Source organism: Ilyonectria robusta, assembly GCF_021365365.1.
Source record: "Ilyonectria robusta strain PMI_751 chromosome Unknown BGZ61scaffold_4, whole genome shotgun sequence".
In the NCBI taxonomy this organism is placed as follows: Eukaryota; Fungi; Ascomycota; class Sordariomycetes; order Hypocreales; family Nectriaceae; genus Ilyonectria; species Ilyonectria robusta.
In genome coordinates this window covers 1,701,795-1,720,365 of record NW_025764438.1, presented here as the reverse complement: position 1 = coordinate 1,720,365, position 18,571 = coordinate 1,701,795, and the positions used below count along the sequence as shown (strand labels likewise).

The 18,571-nt window shown below is 54.7% G+C and overlaps 7 protein-coding genes across 7 annotated transcripts; 3 read left to right on the top strand and 4 right to left on the bottom strand.

The window, feature by feature from the left end:
* Positions 1-460: 460 nt before the first annotated feature.
* On the bottom strand, positions 461-1,696 carry BGZ61DRAFT_515052 (uncharacterized protein). The gene is made up of 3 exons (XM_046252223.1): positions 1,400-1,696; positions 1,279-1,350; positions 461-1,228 (listed from the first exon to the last, which is right to left on the bottom strand). The coding sequence occupies exons 1-3, from the start codon at positions 1,599-1,601 to the stop codon at positions 654-656; spliced, it is 849 nt and encodes a 282-aa protein (XP_046108615.1). The 5' UTR covers positions 1,602-1,696; the 3' UTR covers positions 461-653.
* A 583-nt stretch (positions 1,697-2,279) lies between these two features.
* Positions 2,280-3,420, top strand: BGZ61DRAFT_445320 (uncharacterized protein). Its single transcript, XM_046245069.1, has 3 exons — positions 2,280-2,675; positions 2,745-3,157; positions 3,217-3,420. The coding sequence occupies exons 1-3, from the start codon at positions 2,510-2,512 to the stop codon at positions 3,325-3,327; spliced, it is 690 nt and encodes a 229-aa protein (XP_046108614.1). The 5' UTR covers positions 2,280-2,509; the 3' UTR covers positions 3,328-3,420.
* On the bottom strand, positions 3,421-4,275 carry BGZ61DRAFT_585583 (uncharacterized protein). The gene is made up of 2 exons (XM_046256412.1): positions 4,067-4,275; positions 3,421-4,015 (listed from the first exon to the last, which is right to left on the bottom strand). The coding sequence occupies exons 1-2, from the start codon at positions 4,077-4,079 to the stop codon at positions 3,498-3,500; spliced, it is 531 nt and encodes a 176-aa protein (XP_046108613.1). The 5' UTR covers positions 4,080-4,275; the 3' UTR covers positions 3,421-3,497.
* Positions 4,276-4,467: 192 nt separating this feature from the next.
* On the top strand, positions 4,468-5,414 carry BGZ61DRAFT_343891 (regulator of volume decrease after cellular swelling-domain-containing protein; the record flags this gene model as incomplete). The annotated part of the gene is made up of 2 exons (XM_046239642.1): positions 4,468-4,745; positions 4,799-5,414. 2 exons carry the CDS (start codon positions 4,468-4,470, stop codon positions 5,412-5,414), a joined length of 894 nt encoding a protein of 297 aa, XP_046108612.1.
* A 378-nt stretch (positions 5,415-5,792) lies between these two features.
* Positions 5,793-8,597, bottom strand: BGZ61DRAFT_344089 (uncharacterized protein; the record flags this gene model as incomplete). The annotated part of the gene is made up of 2 exons (XM_046239662.1): positions 5,793-7,839; positions 7,960-8,597. The coding sequence occupies 2 exons, from the start codon at positions 8,595-8,597 to the stop codon at positions 5,793-5,795; spliced, it is 2,685 nt and encodes an 894-aa protein (XP_046108611.1).
* Positions 8,598-9,346: 749 nt separating this feature from the next.
* Positions 9,347-11,206, bottom strand: BGZ61DRAFT_474462 (uncharacterized protein; the record flags this gene model as incomplete). Its single annotated transcript, XM_046248580.1, has 4 exons — positions 9,347-10,086; positions 10,136-10,635; positions 10,761-10,920; positions 11,047-11,206. The coding sequence occupies 4 exons, from the start codon at positions 11,204-11,206 to the stop codon at positions 9,347-9,349; spliced, it is 1,560 nt and encodes a 519-aa protein (XP_046108610.1).
* A 4,426-nt stretch (positions 11,207-15,632) lies between these two features.
* Positions 15,633-18,343, top strand: BGZ61DRAFT_491363 (uncharacterized protein; the record flags this gene model as incomplete). Its single annotated transcript, XM_046250420.1, has 2 exons — positions 15,633-18,194; positions 18,242-18,343. The coding sequence occupies 2 exons, from the start codon at positions 15,633-15,635 to the stop codon at positions 18,341-18,343; spliced, it is 2,664 nt and encodes an 887-aa protein (XP_046108609.1).
* Between the last annotated feature and the right edge of the window lie 228 nt (positions 18,344-18,571).

Sequence of the window (18,571 nt, the reverse complement as noted above, 5' to 3'; positions counted from 1 at the left end):
ACAAAATTTAACGCCAGGCAAACGCGTGCCAAGGCGGCCCTTTTTTGCGATTGCGTATCCCCCTCACTTTGAAGATGAAGCTATCTGGGAACATGGGCCACTTCATGACCTGATCCGGCACTTCCTCGCCAGGTCCCAGCACATCGAGTCCAAACGCATGCCATGTCGGTCCGTATTCGTGACCCGTCCAGCGGAGACCGAGCTGTCAGATAGGTACCCTAGTGTCCGAGGTGGAACCACTGTCGCCCGGGTGGAGTGACTAGGCTGTAAGTTCTAAGGTTATCGATTCTGGCCCCCTTGTTGGTGGAGAGCCAGACCCACAACACTGTAGTGAAGATTGGCTCAAGTACGGCCGGGAGTGAACTTTTGGGTGCTATAGGTTGACTTGGGGAAGCAGGTTGGCATCTTTCGGTTATGTCGGCACAGGAAGCAGAATTACAGACAGACTGAGGATGGGGACACCATGTTTGTGCTCAAAAGTTGTTATCATGACTTCCAACCAGCTCCCTAAATGATCTCGTGCCAATCATGGATTGATGGATGATTGTGTGATTTAGTCAAAGATGTTCATCCCAGCATAATGCATTACCACCATTAGAAATTCCTACACCCACTCACACCCCTTCCAAGCCGTAGCACCACCACTTAATTCTCTAAGACATGTCATTCAGCCTGACACTCCCTGTAGAAGACTGGGAGTTCTTGGGGGGCTGTTCCGTCCAGTTTACTCCTCTAGCCGAATGTTGCTGCCTGAGTGCATTGAGACGCTTGTTCTTTTGTCTGTAGATAAGCAGGGCAGCCAGAGCAACCAGAGAGACACCGCCAACTGAGCCAACGACAATGCCAGCAATAGCGCCCTTGGAAAGGCCACCCGAACTGGACTTGCTCGAGTCGGAACTGGCAGTGCTGCTAGACGACGCAGACGATGATGAAGTCGACGACGAGGACGACGAAGAAGAATCATCGTCGTCCGATGTGGTAGCATTGAAACATGGGACAGACTCGTCAAAGTTTGTGAGCTCCACGTATGTGACGTCGGCGCAGGCATAGAAGGTCTGGTTCTCGGAAGAATCAAAGTCTGCAATGTACTTGATCTGGAGGGTTGCCTTGTCGCCAGCGCTAACGGAGTCGACAGCGTCCGGAACGGATACGCAAGTATGGCCGGGGTTCATGGATTCGAATTCATCGCTGTCGATAAGCACCGTGAAGTCCGAGTTGCGTTTGGGATCTAGACTTGTTAGATGCTGCATTACACTGATGAATTCAAAGGCGACCTACTTGACAGGTAAGAGATGCTCAGCTGGATAGTATAAGACTCGTCCTGGACGACCAAAGCAACATGTGCACTCTCTGTTCTTTGTCAGTCAAGAACTTCATATTGAAGATTTTGATAACATACGCATCGGAAACTCGCTTCTATTTCCGGGGCTTGCAACAGAACCACAAGGAGCGGTATTGTCCATGGAGGCTGCCCAGACTCTGTCAGCCGGCCACATGAAGGCAGCCGGGCCCATTTCTTCCTCGGTTCCATAGTCTGTCGCAGCACAGGCGAAAGCTACCATTGCAGCCAAGCCACCAAGCGCTGACTTGAGAAAAGGCATACTGAGCAATGTGTAGGCAAGGGGTGTAAACTGTCGGAGATTGCAAATGTAGCAGGAAATTCGAAACACAAATTTTCAGGTTAGCAACTACCTCGTATTTCTTGTCGGTGGTGGCGCCAGGCCTACGCGTCCTTATTATACTAATGCACCTCGTAAAGTGAGATCCCGATCTAAGAACTGAGCTCTCAACTGGTCGACAGTTTTCACGGCAATAACGGGTGTCATTCTTGGTTGCAGCCCACAAATGTCTCCTACCCACCCTCGGACAGTACCACCGGTCATCGGTGGAGAAATCAAGCTGGCCCATGCAATGCGTCTAACTAGATGGGGCTGTTGTTGCAACCTTTGCGATGGGGCCCGAGGAGTGGGTTGAGTTATTATCAGATGATCAGATAAGATAGTACCCAAAATCTAATCAGATCTTGCTATGAACGCTGATTGGCCCTCCTGGCTCTCCATCCCCAACTTTCAATCGTTCGACTCGGAGCCGGGGCTCTGAGCATGCAGAAGCCGACATCGGTAGCTCGGATTTAGAGCGCCAGAGAAAGCCAGGGGCCCTGAAAACATGACTCAATCCTGGCCAACCCACGCTGACCGTCGCCGGGGTTCCTGGCACATTGGACCCGAAGTTAGAACGCTTGGTTGGCGACGGCCGATTTGAGCAACTACTCCGTAGATTAAATGAGCGCTATACTGTATGTGCAGTGTCTGTGTGCCGATATACGCGCGTATCCTCTTAGCGATGCGCCTTGGCGATGGACGTCTTGGCTCGATATGCCGAGCGCAGAGGGTATAAGTAAGCTCAGAAGTACCTGCATACGCATTTGAAGCTTCACGCATCACCCTATTCAACTCTCAAGCACACCACCTTCATTCAACCCTTTCCCACTCGTTAAGCCTCATTCAAGATGCAGTTGACCGCCTCTGTCCTCACCCTTGGCTCCCTGGCCACCCTGGCCAGCGCCTCGGCTTTGGCCAACGCCCAGGCCAGACGAAGCTTCCAGTTCCCGGCCTCTGTCTCCATCGCTAAGCGTGCGGTTACTGGTGCTGAGTACCAGTGTCACGCCAGCTGTGGTGAGTGTTCGCAATAAAGTTGCAATCCATTGTGTTCAAAGGTCAGCGAGACTAACACGATCGACTCAGGCTACACCATCCTCGACGCCGAGGATGATGGCTACTGTGACAGCTCTGAGTGGACCGAGCTCCTTGCGGAGTGTCTTGCCTGTGCCACCGAGTACGACCTCTGGCCAGACTATGGCGATGGTGTCACTGCTGCTGCCGAGGCCTGCGGTCTTGATGCCACTCCCGCCGGTGCTTCAACCACCGCTGCTGCTGCTGAGGAGACCACTGCTGCTGCTGGAACTACCGCCGCAGTGGAGGAGACCACCGCCGCCGCTGAAACCACTGCCGCTGCTGAGCAGACTACAGCCGTCGTGGAGACCGAGGCTGCTCAGACCACTGCTGTCGAGGAGACTGCTGCCGTTACCACCACTGCTGTCGTCGTCGAGTCTGTCGCCACCACTCCCTCCGTCGTGGCCACCCCTAGCTCCAACTCGGTATGTATCCTTTAAATCCCCCTTTCACACAGAAAAGATGATTCTAACCAACAGAACAGACCTCCAGCACCCCTACCACTTCTGTTGTTGAGGGTGGAGCTCCCGGATTCGCCGTTTCCAATATCGTGGCTGCCGGCGTTGCTCTCATCGCCGTCGCCGGTCTCATGTAGAGCGGGATCCCTAATGAATGCCCATAAAACAAACGGTCGCGACAGATAATAACATTCGATGTCCGTATAATGTATTCTTAATTGACTTGACATAATGGTTGCTTCCGAACAAAAAGAAAATGCCCCTGCGCCTGTTCGTGATATGGTCGTCAACCGCATGTTAAAACACCCTACCTCAATGCCATGCCTCCAAATGCACGGTCAAGTGCTGCACCTTGATCGTCGGTCGTAGGCTCGCTCCTTTCGCTTTGGGCTGGTTGCGCCTCTGGCACACTGCCAATGCCCTGTGATTGCGCCGGAGTATTCCTCTCTGGCTCCAGCAAGCGCGATTCGCTATCCAACCAGCCTGGTGCCACTCTCCTCTTCTCAGCGAGGTCCCGCGACTTAAACCTCTCCTCCAATTCCCTCAACTCTCGATCGGCGTCCTCCTGCATCTTCGAGACATGCGCCTGTAGCGCGCGGCAGGATGCGATTATATCGTCAGGGTGCGCAGCATGTCCAGTGCTTGATATCACATACTTGGGCTTCGGTTGGCCCGCCGGATCGTCTGAAATCGGGGCGATGTCTAGAGCTGAAGGGGGGAGGGCCGATGGCATGCTCCTGTAGGTGTAGGAGAGCGTCGTCGCGGCTGGGAGGGATACGAACGGGGACACTGTCAAGGGAACCTGCTCCAGCAGGGGGTGAGAGCCTGCACACACTCGTTAAATGTCGTCCTTCGCGAACGTTCCAGGGCACTTACGACCGTTGTGCATTGTGGCCTAGATCCCGAATGGCGGGGTGATCTCGGTTCAATCGGTCCCGGTGCTGCAGTGCTTGGGTCAATCGCGAAATCAATATGTCGATAGGAGTCGCATAAAGATATACAACAGGTATTTCGACAGAGGAGGCGATTCAGCTGCCCCGGGTTCCGACGTTGAGACTCGTGCTGGCTTGTCAGTGTGAAGTTGCTGGTCTGAGTTGCCTCGGTTTCGTCATCCCATGGCCAACGAGGCGCGATAAGGGATAGGTCCCGATAACGATAGCACGATAAGCGATAAAGCTCCCAGCCCCACGTCGCAACGCTCAATTTCTCTCCAGCTGCCTGGGCGACCCCTCCAAGACATCAACAACGTCCACCTTCGTCTCGAAAACCAACTGACAATGTTGCCAACCACAATCCGGACGCCTCCCGCTGTTGCGGACTTCACCACCTTGTCGGATTATCAGTCCCAGACCCCGGAGACCTTTGTCGGCGGAAAGCCCGTCCTGCATTACCACGTCGCAGGCGCAAAAGCCTGGATCCCCAAGTCGCAATGCGGCAAGCTGGCCGTATTCCCTGCCGATTCCAGCCAGAAACCGACTGCTCCTGAGGGCGATAGCATTAATGGTGACGCCGAGGAGTTGGTCGAGCAGAAGGTGGACATCTTTGTTAACTCTGAGTAAGCTCATGGTCTTTGTTATTTATTATTTGCGGTGTGTTAACTCCTCGTAGAAACTTTACCATCTTCGGCCCACAGGTTGAGGCCGGCGTCTCGATCCCATACCCCTCGATCTCCATCCACGCTGTGAAACAAGTCGGCACTCAGGCGCAAGGAAACCAGACTCAGGCCGTGTGGATGCAACTCGAGTTCTCCGAGGGTGGTTCGGACGACGACGACTTCAACACCGTGGAGCTTACAGTCATCCCCCCCAGCGCCGATTCCGACCCTAGCCCGGCAAAGCAGCTCTACGAAGCAATGGCTAACTGCTCTGACCTGAACCCCGATCCCAACAATGGCGAAGACGACGAAGAAGATGACTACGATCGGATTGTCTTCGAGGGCAGCGCTGAGCACGAGGCTATCGAGGGCTTCACCGGTGTTATGCGCGGCTCCAGCACTGGTGGAATGCCTCCACCCATGCCAGGGAGTGGAGGTTGGATCACAGCAGACAATGTCCACGAATACTTTGATGAAGATGGCAACTGGATCGGCCAAGGAGGGGAAGGGGAAGAAGAGCTAGGTGAAGGTGCTGGCAGAGTGCGGGCCCGCGACGAAGTCGAAAGCGATGGTGCCAAGGAGGACGGAGCAAGCGAGGACCCGGAGAACAAGCGAACACGGGTTGATTAATCCGATACGGACCAAAACCAGGATCAAGCTGCAGGAGCATCGGCGTTTCGGTACAAAAGGGATGGCACAGCTGATGCGCAGCAAAGACACGACCAGGCCGATCGGGGCCAATTCAAAACAGTCGTCAGAAGCTATTAAATGCCTAATATTAAGATTAAATCTGACGAGTATATATCCTTTGGGGCTCCAAAACACATCAGTCAGTTCTCACGAGCCCTTCCAAGCTTATCTAAGTTACAGAGAAAATACAAACCTATGAACAATAATGAGTGTGAGTTTGAGAAGGAATAGAAGAAATTACATGAGTCGTCCGAAAAGAGGGTGAGAAAGTGACAAAGAAAATACACAAATCACCGAAAAGGCCATGCATTATCATCTTCACATGCGCAGACACAGCCCCTTACTGTCCCTATCGAGTCTCTCGGGCGATTCCTTTAAAAATCCTTCCTCGTCGTATATCCCAGAACTATCGACGCTGCTTCTTGCCATGTCGTGCTGGTGCTCCACGACGGTACCCAGCTTCGACATGCTCATAAGGAGCGACTCGCGGCCCTGGTTGCTGCTACGACGGGCCTCTCGAAGTGCCCCATTAGGGATGGAAACGTCGATGCGTGGCATCTTGAAGTCCAAGCCGTGGTTCTCCTTTCCCTCTCCGAAGTCGTCCTCGCGGATCTCCACTCCTCCCGGATTTCCGCGGCTGCCACGACTCTTTGGAACCGGGCGTGGCAGCGACGAAGGACGTGGACTAGACATGGGACGTGGACCTGACAGTGGACTTGGACCGGATAGTGGACGTCCAGCACCTCCGTCGGTCTTGGCAGCGGAGCCGAGGCTCAAATAGTTCTGGCGCCCCATGCTGTCCGTCCCAGATTTGGACCGCGAGGGCGAGAAGCCGCCGCCTCGAAGGGCAGGCAGGGTCGGGGACTCGGGGTCGCCGTAGACGGACGAGGTTCCTGACGCCACGCTGTACGAGCTGACCATGCTGTTCATCCTCCGAAGCTCGGCGACAGAGTTTCCCACAGATCCCACGTTGACTACGGAGTCTGAACGTGGCGGGGGAGGTAGAGAAGGCGACTTCGTCAATCGGAGCGTCGAGCGATGGCTGGGCGATCCCGTCGATACAGCCGAAGGGTCGTCGGGCATAATTTCCTCGTCATACAGGGAGCTCACGTTCGAAACAACGGACATCTTCCTCAACTGTTCAGAGAAGTCACGTCTAGGTCGTGGGGAGAGGGGTGTTGGCATAATTGACTCATCAATATGGCTGATATGCCTTGGTGGCTCGGGCAGAACTCTGCGAGGTGCCGGGTTCGACAACAGTAGAGCCATCATGTCTTGCTCATCGAAGGGTGACGAGGTAATAGTGGACGGGCTGATTGCATCATCAAGTGTCACACTGCTGTCTCCGGTTGGCAGAGACAATTGCAGCGCTGGCTTGGGGCTTTCGCTCCTATTAGATGTGTGCCCGATGGTGTCGCCGTCATCTGAATCTTCCATGGTGGTCACAGACGGGGTTACTATGCTCGTGATCGAGGGGCTAAGTGGAAAATCCAACGCAAGTGCGTTGTTGCCGATGGACTTGAAGTACTCCGACTCGCGGGGATCAGTCTCGGTCGGCGGGTCAAGCACGATAGAGACTAGCGGCGAGCCGCCAACAGCCTGTGTGCTCACCGGGGTCTGTCGAAGCTGAGACTGGACCGGTCTGGGGGCTTGGTTGGGGGTGAATGACATGCTCATATTTTGACCATGTTTCTTCAACGATCGAGGGCCGAACAGCGTCGGCTTCGGGGCCAACCGGGTGGCACCAGACATGAAGCCTTCAACGAAAGGGTCGTGGGTAGTGTAGGAAGCTCTCTTTTGCGGGCTGTGCTGCTCGGCCAACTTCTCCTCGTGTTCCCCGACGCTGTACACGGTTGACAGAGAGCTCGACTGGTCGCTCTCTAATGACTTGGACCTTGGACGGCCCCGTGGCTCCACGTCAAGATCGATCTTCTCGCCCTGAGCCTCCCACTGCTGACCCCTGAGGCGGCTGGGACTTGATAGGCCTCCGGGAAGCACGAGTTCATGCGTCGCCTCGGCAATCAAGCTATGGGCTGCACTCCCAATGGAGCTGATGGAGGCGTTTCGGCTGTGCGTGTGCGCGTTCGAGGGAATGGATTGGATTGTTGCCCTCTTGCTAGGGCTGAGAGACACGCGGGTGATGCGAACGGTTCCGGTAGTTCCAATCGTGCCGATTGATCCCTGGGAGGAGACCGTCTTTTGGCTGTGGGGAGTCTTGGAAGGCGATCCCTTGGTGGGCGATGCGTTGGGAGTCTTGACAGGTGATTTGCCATCCTTGAGGCGCATTTCCGTAGATCGTAGAATATCACGGAGGCCTGTGTCTGCTATGGATGCTCTCATAGGAGGCAGCACGGGAAGTTGGATCCTGCTTGGTGAATGATTAACCAGGTCGTCAACCAGGTCCTCGAGATAGAACTCGGGGGCAGTTTGGCTGGTCTCCAGTGGCGGCTGAGGCTGGTGCTGGTGCTGTTGGTACTGCTGGTACTGCTGGGGCCGTTGTTGGTGCTGCGGCTGTTGCTGGCTCTGCCCGCGTCGCTGGTCCTGTCCATGTTCTTGGCCCTGCCCTTGTTGCTGTTGCCGCTGAGAGTTGGTCTCCCGCTTCTGTCCGTGGATGTCCAGGATATCATCGAAGTCGCCTTTCTCAGCATCATCCAGCATCAGACTCGGAAGAGTAGGCGCCTTGCCCAGCCAGCTATCCCGCTTGAACCAGCTATTGCGCAAGCTCTTGCTAACCTTGGGCCCATGGAACTTGTCCTCCTCCACCCAGCTGCGCGACCGCTTCCTGTTTCCAACAAAGTTCTGATACGACGGCAGCGGGGGGATGATCGGCGGCAGCGTGAGGGAGAGGCGACTCGTCGATTGCGCCATGACGTACTTGCGCCTGGTGAGCCGCTTGGTGAATCCCAGTTTCTTTCCTGGGTTGGGGCCATCGGAAACCTCGTATATCGTCGTTGTCGTCGTCGTGTTATTCTCCGGACGAGACTTGATGCGCCATGCGAGCAGCAAGCCGATGCAGGTGAAGAGCAACACAGCACCGCCCAGAGAGAAGGCAAGCAGCCATCCCAGACCCAAGGTATGCCCCGTAGGCTCTGTCCCCCTACGAAAGTGTAAGAAGAGGCTCATAATATCATCCGCTGCAGACCGTTCAAGAGGTCGTCAGTGTATCAGCGCTCAGCCAACTCAGTGCGTGCTCATAGAAGTCGACAGGTACAACGGCTAGGGGGATTGAGGGGAGGATGAAATCAGACATTGGAACAGATTCGGGGGATTCTGTCCACTTTGTTCCTGTAGTTACTCGTGACCTGACACCTAAACAGTGTTGAGAGTATTTCGATAGTTTCACTGCAATATCAGGTGGAATGCGTTGTCAGGCACAACCCATTCCAGCTCCCGCCAAAGAGCAGCACGACAGCAAGTCAAATCAAGATGAGCCTCCATTAAATAAAGGAACTTCGTGGGTCATATCATCATTTTCGCATGCCGTGTGACTTGTGGTCAAAACAATGAAGCAGAAGGGCAGGATAATCGCGTTCAGCGTCGATTTAGCCAAGATTTGGCGTCCATGTCACATCTCAAGCACGTGCTCCATCACAAAGGGAGAAAGGGATGTGCAACACCAGGTTGCCCTTTTTTGTTTTTTTTTTATCATTCATCATTCCGGTATCTGTACATGCGCAGCTACTTTAAGTCCACATATGCCAAAGACTAGCCAAGGTGCTCATCACCGCATATGAAGAAGAAACCAGCGGCAGCAAATGCCCTTCAAATGATGCTCTTGCGTGTCTGGCGCCTGTCCAGACTACGAAAATAGCACCAATCAACCGTATGTATATGCTATTTTTATGTTTTTTGTTTTACTGTCTTTGCCGCGTTTAACGATGGCGGTGCCCATGACCGTGCATGTGAGCACCCCAACGCCGTCTTCTAGCAGCAGCAGTAGGAGCTCCGACTACAGCCGTCGAAGTAACGGTGACAACGACTGTCTCCTCCTCCAGCTCCGTCACGTAGACGACCTCCTCTTCCCAGAGAATCTTGCTGACGACGTTTCCATTGGTGACAAATTGCGTGCTGTAGAAGCTAGCAGTCTCGCTAGTAGTTGCGACAGGCGCTGCTGTGGTGGGAATTGCCGTGGTGGGAATTGCCTCAACGCCAACAACAGCATCGTAAGATGAGGAGGAAGGCAGAGCAGAAGAAGTGATGATGGTGGTGGTGGTGGTGACGGCAGCGGCAGCGGCAGCCATGGAAACCTCCTTGAAAGCCTGACCAGGAAGAGGCGATGCAGAATTGCTTGGTGTTTCGCCTGGAGCATAAGTCAAGGTCGGGATAGAGCCAGTTGATGTCGGCGCCGTCACACTCGCACTTGCACTCTCACCAGCTCCATCTTCATACGTGATTTGGACACCGCCAGGCAGCTCACTCATGGGTCCTTCAACATCTTCCTTGGCCAATGCGTCGGGCAAGGTCATTTCGCACGTCTCGGCCTCGCTTTCATCAACAACGTTAAAGACAGGGCAGTCCTCAATCCTTCCTGACGCATTGGTGCAAGTGTCGACGGCAGTCTGGAGGAAATCGGAATCCCATCCCATGATGAAGTCAGCGTGGTATCCGTATCCTTCTACGAGTCAGTATCAATTCCGAAAAAGAGTGAATGCTAAACTTACCGGTTGTATCGCCGTTAGCGATGACGAATTGGCCGTTACGGTCGGTATAAGAGGCAGTGTCCCAAATGACCTCGTACATGAGACTAGGAATGCGAACGGGATAGTCGTCGGGGCAAGTTCCCGTCATGACCAAGTCAGGGAAGGCGACGTGACTCTTGTGATCATCACTGTCCGTCTCGTCACCTCCTTTCCAGCAGGAGGGGAACATGATCTCGAATCGAATGCCATCCGCGCAGTTGGCGTCGAGATAAGCCTTGTCGGGCAGATAATGGCGATAAAGAGTGCCCTCTGGGTCTTTGGCGTAGTTCAGGCAATTGAATCCAAGCGCACGTTGGGCCAGGGTGTCTTGGTCGGTTTGGCCAAGCGATTCCCAGAGGGATTTCTCCGGGTCAGGTTGGCTTGGATCTCCGGCTGTGTACGTTCGTCTGTCATTCGTTCCCGACAGCATCCTGAAGTTAGCAGGGAAAGCGGTGATGTTGTCGCCATAGAGAAGGTAGTAACTTGGGATGTGTTAGCTTTGATGTAATTGACCTTGATATTATCGACATTTGGTGGATCGATGAGTTTAAGGGGTTCGGTTCACATTGAACGGGAACACGCAGAAGTAGCAAAAGAGGAGACTTACGCCAGCATGCCGCCAACCTGTTTGACAAGTTCAAACTCTCCTGTGTCGCTGTCCTGAAAGTAGAGCGAAGGGTGCCAGTAGGCAGACTTGTCCTCGGTGACTCGGCACGAGGTGCAGTCGCCATTCTGAAGGCTTTCAGTGGTGACAGTTTCGGCGAATGCTATGAGGTGTCAGCTCCGTACGATATTCAAGCGCATCCAGAGTGATCAGTCCCAGCACCAAGAGCCAGAACATTCGCACGCCGCTGGGTACCGCTTCAAAAACGGATTTAAAGTCTTGGGCTTACCTGATGATCCGTGGATCGAGTGAGCGTGCATGGAAATCTCGCCAGGGTTGACGATGGGATCGATTCGTGCGACGCCAACGCGGCCAGGACACTCCATGCGCCAAAAGGCATGGGCGCCGCCGATGAGGCCCGCAGAGACAGCGACGAATGATTTGAGCATAGTTGGTTATGTGTATCCAAACTTGAGGGGTTGGGAGTGAGAAGAGTGCGTATGAGAGAAGGGACGCAACGAGGCTGTCTAACGATTTGTTAGTGTTGAAGTTGGGAGACCAGTGGCAGCAAAGTGGCGATTAGAGGGCACAAGATGGACGTTATAGTCGTATAAGAGGGGTTGAAACTGTGCAGTCGCGAGTGAGGTTATTCGCAACGAGTGGAAGGAGCACTTAGACTTGGCAACCGGCTGAGAAGGGGACCACGAACGGCGCAGGGGCAGAGGCTTGCTTGCGTATAGCCCCAAGTTACACTCTCTCCTGCATCCCACGTTGTTCACATCCGTTTACTCGTCGGTCGCCAACTGTGCATGAGGGAAAAATTATGGTGTTGAGGGATGTGTAAGTGGAGGCGGACTCACCAAAACGACTCTGCCTGTTGCGGGGTCCGTGGAGATTGAATCAACTCCAATATTGCGCGTTGCCCTTGTTTCCCCCTTGATGCTTCTCCCTGATCCACAGAGAGCTCTTCCAAAAACTGATAGAAAGTGAAATCGAAATCGAAAAAACAGGGACCGAACTTGGCAAAGTACCGGATCTCTTTATTGCTCGCTGGAGAGGTGGTCGTGCAACCCTTTCAAGCCCCACTGAGGCTCTGAGACTCAGGATTCCAAAGGGTGGTTGAGTCCCGACGTCACGGCACTGCCACGAGCTAGATACGCGTCACGAGCCTGTGCAGAATGGCTGGTAAGGCGCTGATCGGTGCGATAGGTAGCGAAGAATGCCTTGTCAATGGTTCGGTGGCGATTCCCGAGGTCGTGCTTTTGGTGAATTTGTCGGTCTGTCTCAGTACCAAACGCTCGTCGCCTCAAGAGAATGGATTCCAATAATTCGTATCGGTCTTTCGGATCCAAGGCAGTAAGTAGAGAGAGTTCCAATGGATGGTTCCAGGCCGTAGTCCTTGGTCTGGAAGTGAAGGTGGATGCGTCTTAAGGAGTGTCCGTGATCGGTGTCGCAACACTCAACGCAAGAACGTATGCGCTATAATTCGGTCAAGCCGACAGCAGTTGAATTCAGACGAGGTAAATCCGTGGTACGAAGGCGGTCTTCTTGGGCCCAAATCGTGCGGCGTTTGTCGGCGATGGTCTCGCTTCTTCCTTTTCCAGGGACCAAACGAGACAGGACTCAGGAAACAATGGGAGGCTTCGCGGTTGAATCAGAATGAGTAAAGAAAGAATGGAACACCGGCTCCCGGCTCGGGTAGTAAGCGATTGTCTGTCGAAGTTGTCAAGAAATGAGAGTGGTCGACCTCGCAGGTAAGGAATGTATGTGGTCGAGGGCGATGTAGGCGAAGGAAAGGGAGCGCGGAGGTGCAAGTGGGCAATGAAACGAATGGACGGATTCCAAGACTTGGAGTTAGCTCGGCTACTGAAAAGAGAAAAGAACTCGCGGAAGAAAGACGAATGAAGGGATAGCGAGCGTTAAAGCCAATGAAGGGAAGGACAGTCGGTACGGCGAAACAAACTAGGAAGAGAGAGTGGACTGAGCGAAGAGAGAAAGAGGCGGAACCCGCATCGCCCGATGGATCTGGGGGCAAGGGTCATGGCAGAGCACGGCGCACCCAGGGGCCATTCTGCCCCGGAAGGCGTCGCAAGCAAGATTGGATCAGTTACAAGGGTCAAGCGACAATCCGACAGGGGGGCATGTTGGAGGTTTCGGGGTCCTGGACGGCGGCGAGCAGCGTGATACAGAGCAGCAGCCGAGCGGGCATACTGTAGATACTACGCAGTATACTTGCGCGGTCGCAGATACATTGCTCCCTGCGTTGGGCCACGCGCGCCATGCAGGTACCAGCAACTCGAGCCAGGCCGCCCTCTGCTGGAGACGATGATCCGACGCCCAGATCTCTCCTGGTGCGCCTCGCGAATACCTGGGGATGGCGTCTGCGCAGGGGCAGGAATGCCATTGCAGGGGCGTGTGTGGACTCCGCGAGTCGAACGGCCCAGGCGTTGTAGCGCAGCACCCGCAGCCATCAGGCGACGCGGCTCGTCGCCCTGGAATCTCCGACCGTGGTCGCAGTGACAGACCAGCTTGCTGGGACTGGCAGGAGCCTGAGCAGCCCGAAATAGCGGCTATTCATTGGATTTCTTGCTTGCATGAACAGAAATGCTTCAGACGTGGTGCTGCTCCACGCGAGTGACTATCGTGGTAGCGAGCTGTTTGATTGGGAGGGGCGGAAATCACCAAGGCACAACTAACACGGCAGCTATAGATTGCCAAGCGCGCCCCTTCGCACAGCAGACAGACCGCTCAATCACTGCAAACTCTAGAGGTCGGGTAGGCAACTTGTTTGGCCAGGTGGCCGTGCATCCTTCTCCCGCAATTTGATATTCGTGCGAATAGAATCCAGGGGTCTGGCAATCCGGCAGCCCAAGGGTCGTGCTAATGCCAGGGCGGCTAGTGACACTTTATGACGCTGTCGCATGTTTGGTGCGCTGAGAGCCTGAGACGACGGGCTGGGCTAGCATCCAAAGGGTCCTCAGACTCTCCCTCGCGTCGCACGCGACCAATGATGGAACAAGTAATGATCAAACGAGCAGAATCTGCGACCGCCTGACACTTCCTCTTTTGCTGCTTTGGTTCATCCATTCTCCATCCCGGCTGTTTATCCCAATCTTCGGGAGCTGGGGATCGTCACCAGCCCCAATGTCGACCCTGTTAAGTGCTGTCAAGGGCCTGAAACGAGTTTCAAATGAGAGAGGGAGCGAATCACGGGGCTTCAGTCACTCACTCCCGAGATCCACTCTACGTCAGTGAAGGAAGTGGCGTGGATGGCGTCTGCAGGCACTTTGGATGGAAGGACATGTGCTTCGGCCTCCGTTCTGTACGTACCTCGGAATGACACCCTTCTACGCTGCGCCAAGGGAGGAGGGTATGAGAGTCCGCAGGTCATTCCTCCACCAAACTAACACAGCGTACATGAGTACTATATTTGACTTTTGTTGGCTCTGAAAACCCTCATCAAGGCCTGTCAGAGGCGAGCTTCCATAAATCCTGCGGCCAAGCAATTGAATCCTTCAACCTCATCTCATCTTCTGTTCTCAATTTCTCCGGACAAGTCCCCCACTCGCCTGGGCGTCTGGGGAAATTGATCCAGCTGCGGCTGCTCCGTGCTCTAGCCCACGTTGGCATTTATCGGACTCAGCGACTTTCGCGGCTAAAGCTGCCGGCAATGCACAATGCTGTAAGACCACGCCGCAATGTCTGACAGCCATTGTGGATCAATACTGTGAGTCCCATGACTGCCACCAAATATAGCATTCTTTCATGTAGGCTTGAACACTGTGGATCCTACGACGCTTTTTCTACTATTTTCGTATCGCATTGCGGCCACAAGCTCATTCCTGACTTTCAAGATTCTGTGGTTCGATCCTACACTAGTGTTCCTTTGACGTGGCTTGGTTGGCTTTCCCCCAGCTTGCTGTTTGCGCGCAGCAAACAAGTACGGCGCCGGAATGAAAACGTATTCAGGTCCGCACCCAAAATCCCACCATGTAGTATAGCTCGTAAATGCTGTGACAGAATGCGGTGTTATTCGTATCATGTCGTGTGTCAAATATATCTCATGCTCTAGGGGCCAACGATTGGTTGGCTACGTAGAAAGAAGGACGAGTCTGGGTTCGGTCCAGATCCCTAATTCAGCCAACCCCTGACTCGGCGCCCGAGAGTTTTAAGAGCTTGAAGAGCACAAAGCTTGACTCTGTGTTAATTGACCCGAAGGGAAGACATCTTATGAGTAGGTAACCTGGTCTTGACCGGAGCCTGTGACGGGCATCAGGGGAAGTTGTGTTGTGTAAGTCAAAGCAGAGCATAGTAGTGTGTGGAAAGGTGTAGGGTAATGAGGTCACGACAGGACCTCATTGACGACAAGCCTTGCAGTATCCCAAGAAAATGAACTTGTGGAAATCTATAGAGTCCTTTCTAGTTGAAATTGAAATTCACTGAAAAGAATAGATGTGACTTTGGTTGTAACATGCAGAAAATATGATCAAGTGAAGGACCGAGTCAATAGATTCACCACCTTCAGCTCCAACCAACCGGTACTTAACAGATTTCCCCCTCCATACCCAACGTCGCTATCTACAGTAATCTCCATTACGCCCGTCCAGAAAGTAAAATGCCCAATTAAGCAAGTCAACTCTGAACTTGATCAACTACGGAGGTGAAGTTATCCAGCTTCCTAATCTGGTGCTCATGAACCGTGAGGCCTGGCCAATCATGTGATCGTCACGCCACAGCACAGCCACATACCAAGCCCCACTTCACACCAGCGCCCCTGGATCCGGGGGTCTCAAGCTCACGATACGCTTGAAGATGCGACAAGCAACGAATTCCGGGTTATGAGTGACGACTCTCTGTAACCACAATCCCTTCACCATGGACGACCTATCGGGCCTCGATTGGTCCGCCAAGCCAGCAGGCATGCAACCGAAGCAGCCTGTGATGAACTCGGCCTACACTTCATTGCGACCGATACCATCCCCACTCGCGTCTGGACGCAACACGCCTCTGTCAGCCCAGGGATCGGGCTCCGTCACGTCCAAGCCCGCTCCCGTGAAGCCATCGCAAGACAGCTTCAGCAACTTGATGAACTTTGGCCCCGCCAAGGCGAAACAGAACCTGAGTTTGGCCGAGCGACAGGCCCAGCTGGAAGCAGAGAAGCGCAAGAAGGAGGAGGAGAAGAGGAAGCTGGCCGAAGCACAGTTTGGAAATGGCCAGTTCTGGGACACCCTGGGATCTCGAGGCTCGTCGGCGAGCCCTGCAACTCAGCCGCCCCCTATTGCAAAGCCCGCTAGGAACGACGACGACGATCTCTTCGCCGCCTTTAATAAGGACACGAAGGTCGACAGCGCTAGCCACTACCCCCCTCCCGAGTCGCAACGATCTACTCCCGCAAACGCCGCATCGATAAACCTAAGCGACCCTTCTGCTTGGGGGAATTCGAGCAGCGGACACAATGGAGGGTTTGGGGTGGAAGATGATGATCTTTTTGGGTTGAATCAGATGAAGCCGGCTCCCGCAGCGCAGAGGCAGCAGGTGAACGACGACGACGACTTCTTGGGAGACTTGGCACGCCCTGTCGAGGAGGTTCGGCGAAAGCAAGAAACCGCATCCCGCCCGGAACCCGGAAAGCCAATCGAATATGAGGAGGACGACGACTCGAGTTCGGCCGATGAGCCACCGCAGCCAGTTGAACGACGGCCCAGGGTGAACAAGGACCCATTTGATATAGCTGTAGCACAGCTCGTAGACTACGGATTCTCTGCACAGGATGCTCAACGGGCCCTGGTAGAGAGCGGTCAGGGTTACAACGCACAAGCTGCAGTCAACTGGCTCCTGGACGAGGCACACCGGAAATCCAAGGAAAAGGCACTGGGAGGACAGGCACCACAACCACAGGGACCCCAGGGAAGAAGCTCATCTACCAACTCAAGCCGAGCTCCCCGGGGTATCGACAGGTCTCCCGCTAGGGCAGAGCCTGACTTGACCAAGTCGGCTGCTGCGGTGGGTAGCAGTTTGTTCAAGACTGCAAACTCGCTCTGGAAGACGAGCCAAAAGAAGGTGCAGCAAGCAGTTGCAGAGTTCCAACAGGATGGCGACCCCAGCCAACCCAAGTGGATGCGAGAGGCACAGCAAGGCCGGACGCAAGGGTCTACCAGAGCCACGGCAGACGTCACCGACGAAGCTCTTATGCTCGAGGCTGGCGGCCGTCCAGAGCCTAGGCGGACCAGCCGACCTGCTCCTGAGCATAGGACCGCATCGCAGCCTGTCTCTCGTGGACCTTCGCCAGCCCACTCCTCGGGAAGCCGGGCCAGTCCTGCCCCAAGGTGGCAGCAACATGCCCCTCCAACGGCCGCGTTTGATTCCAGGTCGAGACTTGATCGGCTGGCAGCAGACGATGACTTCTCTGCGTACAGCAGTCCCAACCGGAGGAAGAAGGCAGCCTCCCCCGCGCCAGCACCCGCGATGAGGGTCGTTGAACCAGAGCCCGACCTGCTCTTCAACTCACAGCAGCCCAAACCCTCCCAGTCTCTCCCTCAGCGACCAGCTCAAAGGCCAGCTCAGCCAGCCAAGCGACCCTCACCAGCGCCGAAACCTGCCCCGCGCCCTACCCGACAGATCCCTTCCATCAGCCCTGTGGCTCTGCAGACCTCGACGCAGCACCGACTCCAAGGTACTGCCCACTTCAAGCGTGGCGATTATGCATCAGCCCACTCCTCGTACACGACCTCGCTATCGGCAGTCCCCCCAACGCACCCTCTGGTTATTGTCCTTCTCACCAACCGTGCCCTAACGGCCCTCAAGACCGGTGAACCGAAGCAGGCCGTGGATGATGCGGACACCGCTCTGAAGCTCATCGGTCCAGGGAATGGACAGGACGAAGTTGTTGCGGTGAGAGGCGAGAGTGGACAGGATGAGAACCGAGATATGAAGGATCTCTATGGCAAGGCTTTGAGTCGGAAAGCGGAGGCCTTGGAGCAGATGGAGAAGTGGGCGGACGCCAGTACCGTCTGGCAGCTCTGCGTCGAGGGCGGCGGTGGTGCGAACGCGATCAAGGGTCGCCAGCGCTGCCAGAACGCCCTCGCGCCCAAGCCGAAGCCTGCGCCCAAGCCGGCCGTCAAACCGCGACCTAGGCCTTCAGCGACCGCTAGCCTTGCGCCCACGAAAAGCTCCGAGGCCGTCACCCGTCTGCGGGAAGCTAACGATGCTGCTGCCAAGGAGGACGACGAGAAGTTTGCCCTCTCAGAGAAGGTTGATGCCAGGGTCGCGGCATGGCGTGACGGCAAGAGAGACAATCTCCGCGCTCTGCTGGGCAGCATGGATCAAGTCCTCTGGGAGAACAGTGGGTGGAAGAAGATTGGCTTGCACGAGCTGGTCATGGCCAACAAGGTCAAGATTTCCTACATGAAAGCTATTGCAAAGACCCACCCTGACAAGGTAAGCATTGCGACACCCTTCTAGATGGCGATACTAACCCACTCTAGATTCCCCAGGACGCAAATACCGAGGTGAGGTTGATTGCCGGCTTGGTGTTTAGCACGCTGAATGAGAGCTGGGACAAGTTCAAGGCAGAGAATGGGCTATGATGAATGAAGCATGAGCGGAGTTTGTAGAGCGTGTTTAAGTCTCGGGATAGAGCGTGTCTTGGGTCAAGTGATGAAGATGTCTGAGGTGTTGAATAAGGATTTCGGCGGCCGTGCCGCGCCAGTAAACACCATGCTATGCTACGTAAATGAGAAACATATGGACGCCATTACTCCAGCTCTTGTCGTCCGGCCTAATAAGAGCAGTTCCGGCCGTATTCCGGACATAGC

Excerpts from the sequence above, each read along its gene's own strand:
- BGZ61DRAFT_515052 (XM_046252223.1), bottom strand. The coding sequence starts at position 1,601 with ATGCCTTTTCTCAAGTCAGCGCTTGGTGGCTTGGCTGCAATGGTAGCT. Across the intron at positions 1,351-1,399 it reads TAGAAGCGAGTTTCCGATGC|AGAGTGCACATGTTGCTTTG; the intron begins GTATGTTATCAA and ends GACAAAGAACAG. Across the intron at positions 1,229-1,278 it reads GAGCATCTCTTACCTGTCAA|ATCCCAAACGCAACTCGGAC; the intron begins GTAGGTCGCCTT and ends TAACAAGTCTAG.
- BGZ61DRAFT_445320 (XM_046245069.1), top strand. The coding sequence starts at position 2,510 with ATGCAGTTGACCGCCTCTGTCCTCACCCTTGGCTCCCTGGCCACCCTG. Across the intron at positions 2,676-2,744 it reads CCAGTGTCACGCCAGCTGTG|GCTACACCATCCTCGACGCC; the intron begins GTGAGTGTTCGC and ends CGATCGACTCAG. Across the intron at positions 3,158-3,216 it reads CCACCCCTAGCTCCAACTCG|ACCTCCAGCACCCCTACCAC; the intron begins GTATGTATCCTT and ends CCAACAGAACAG.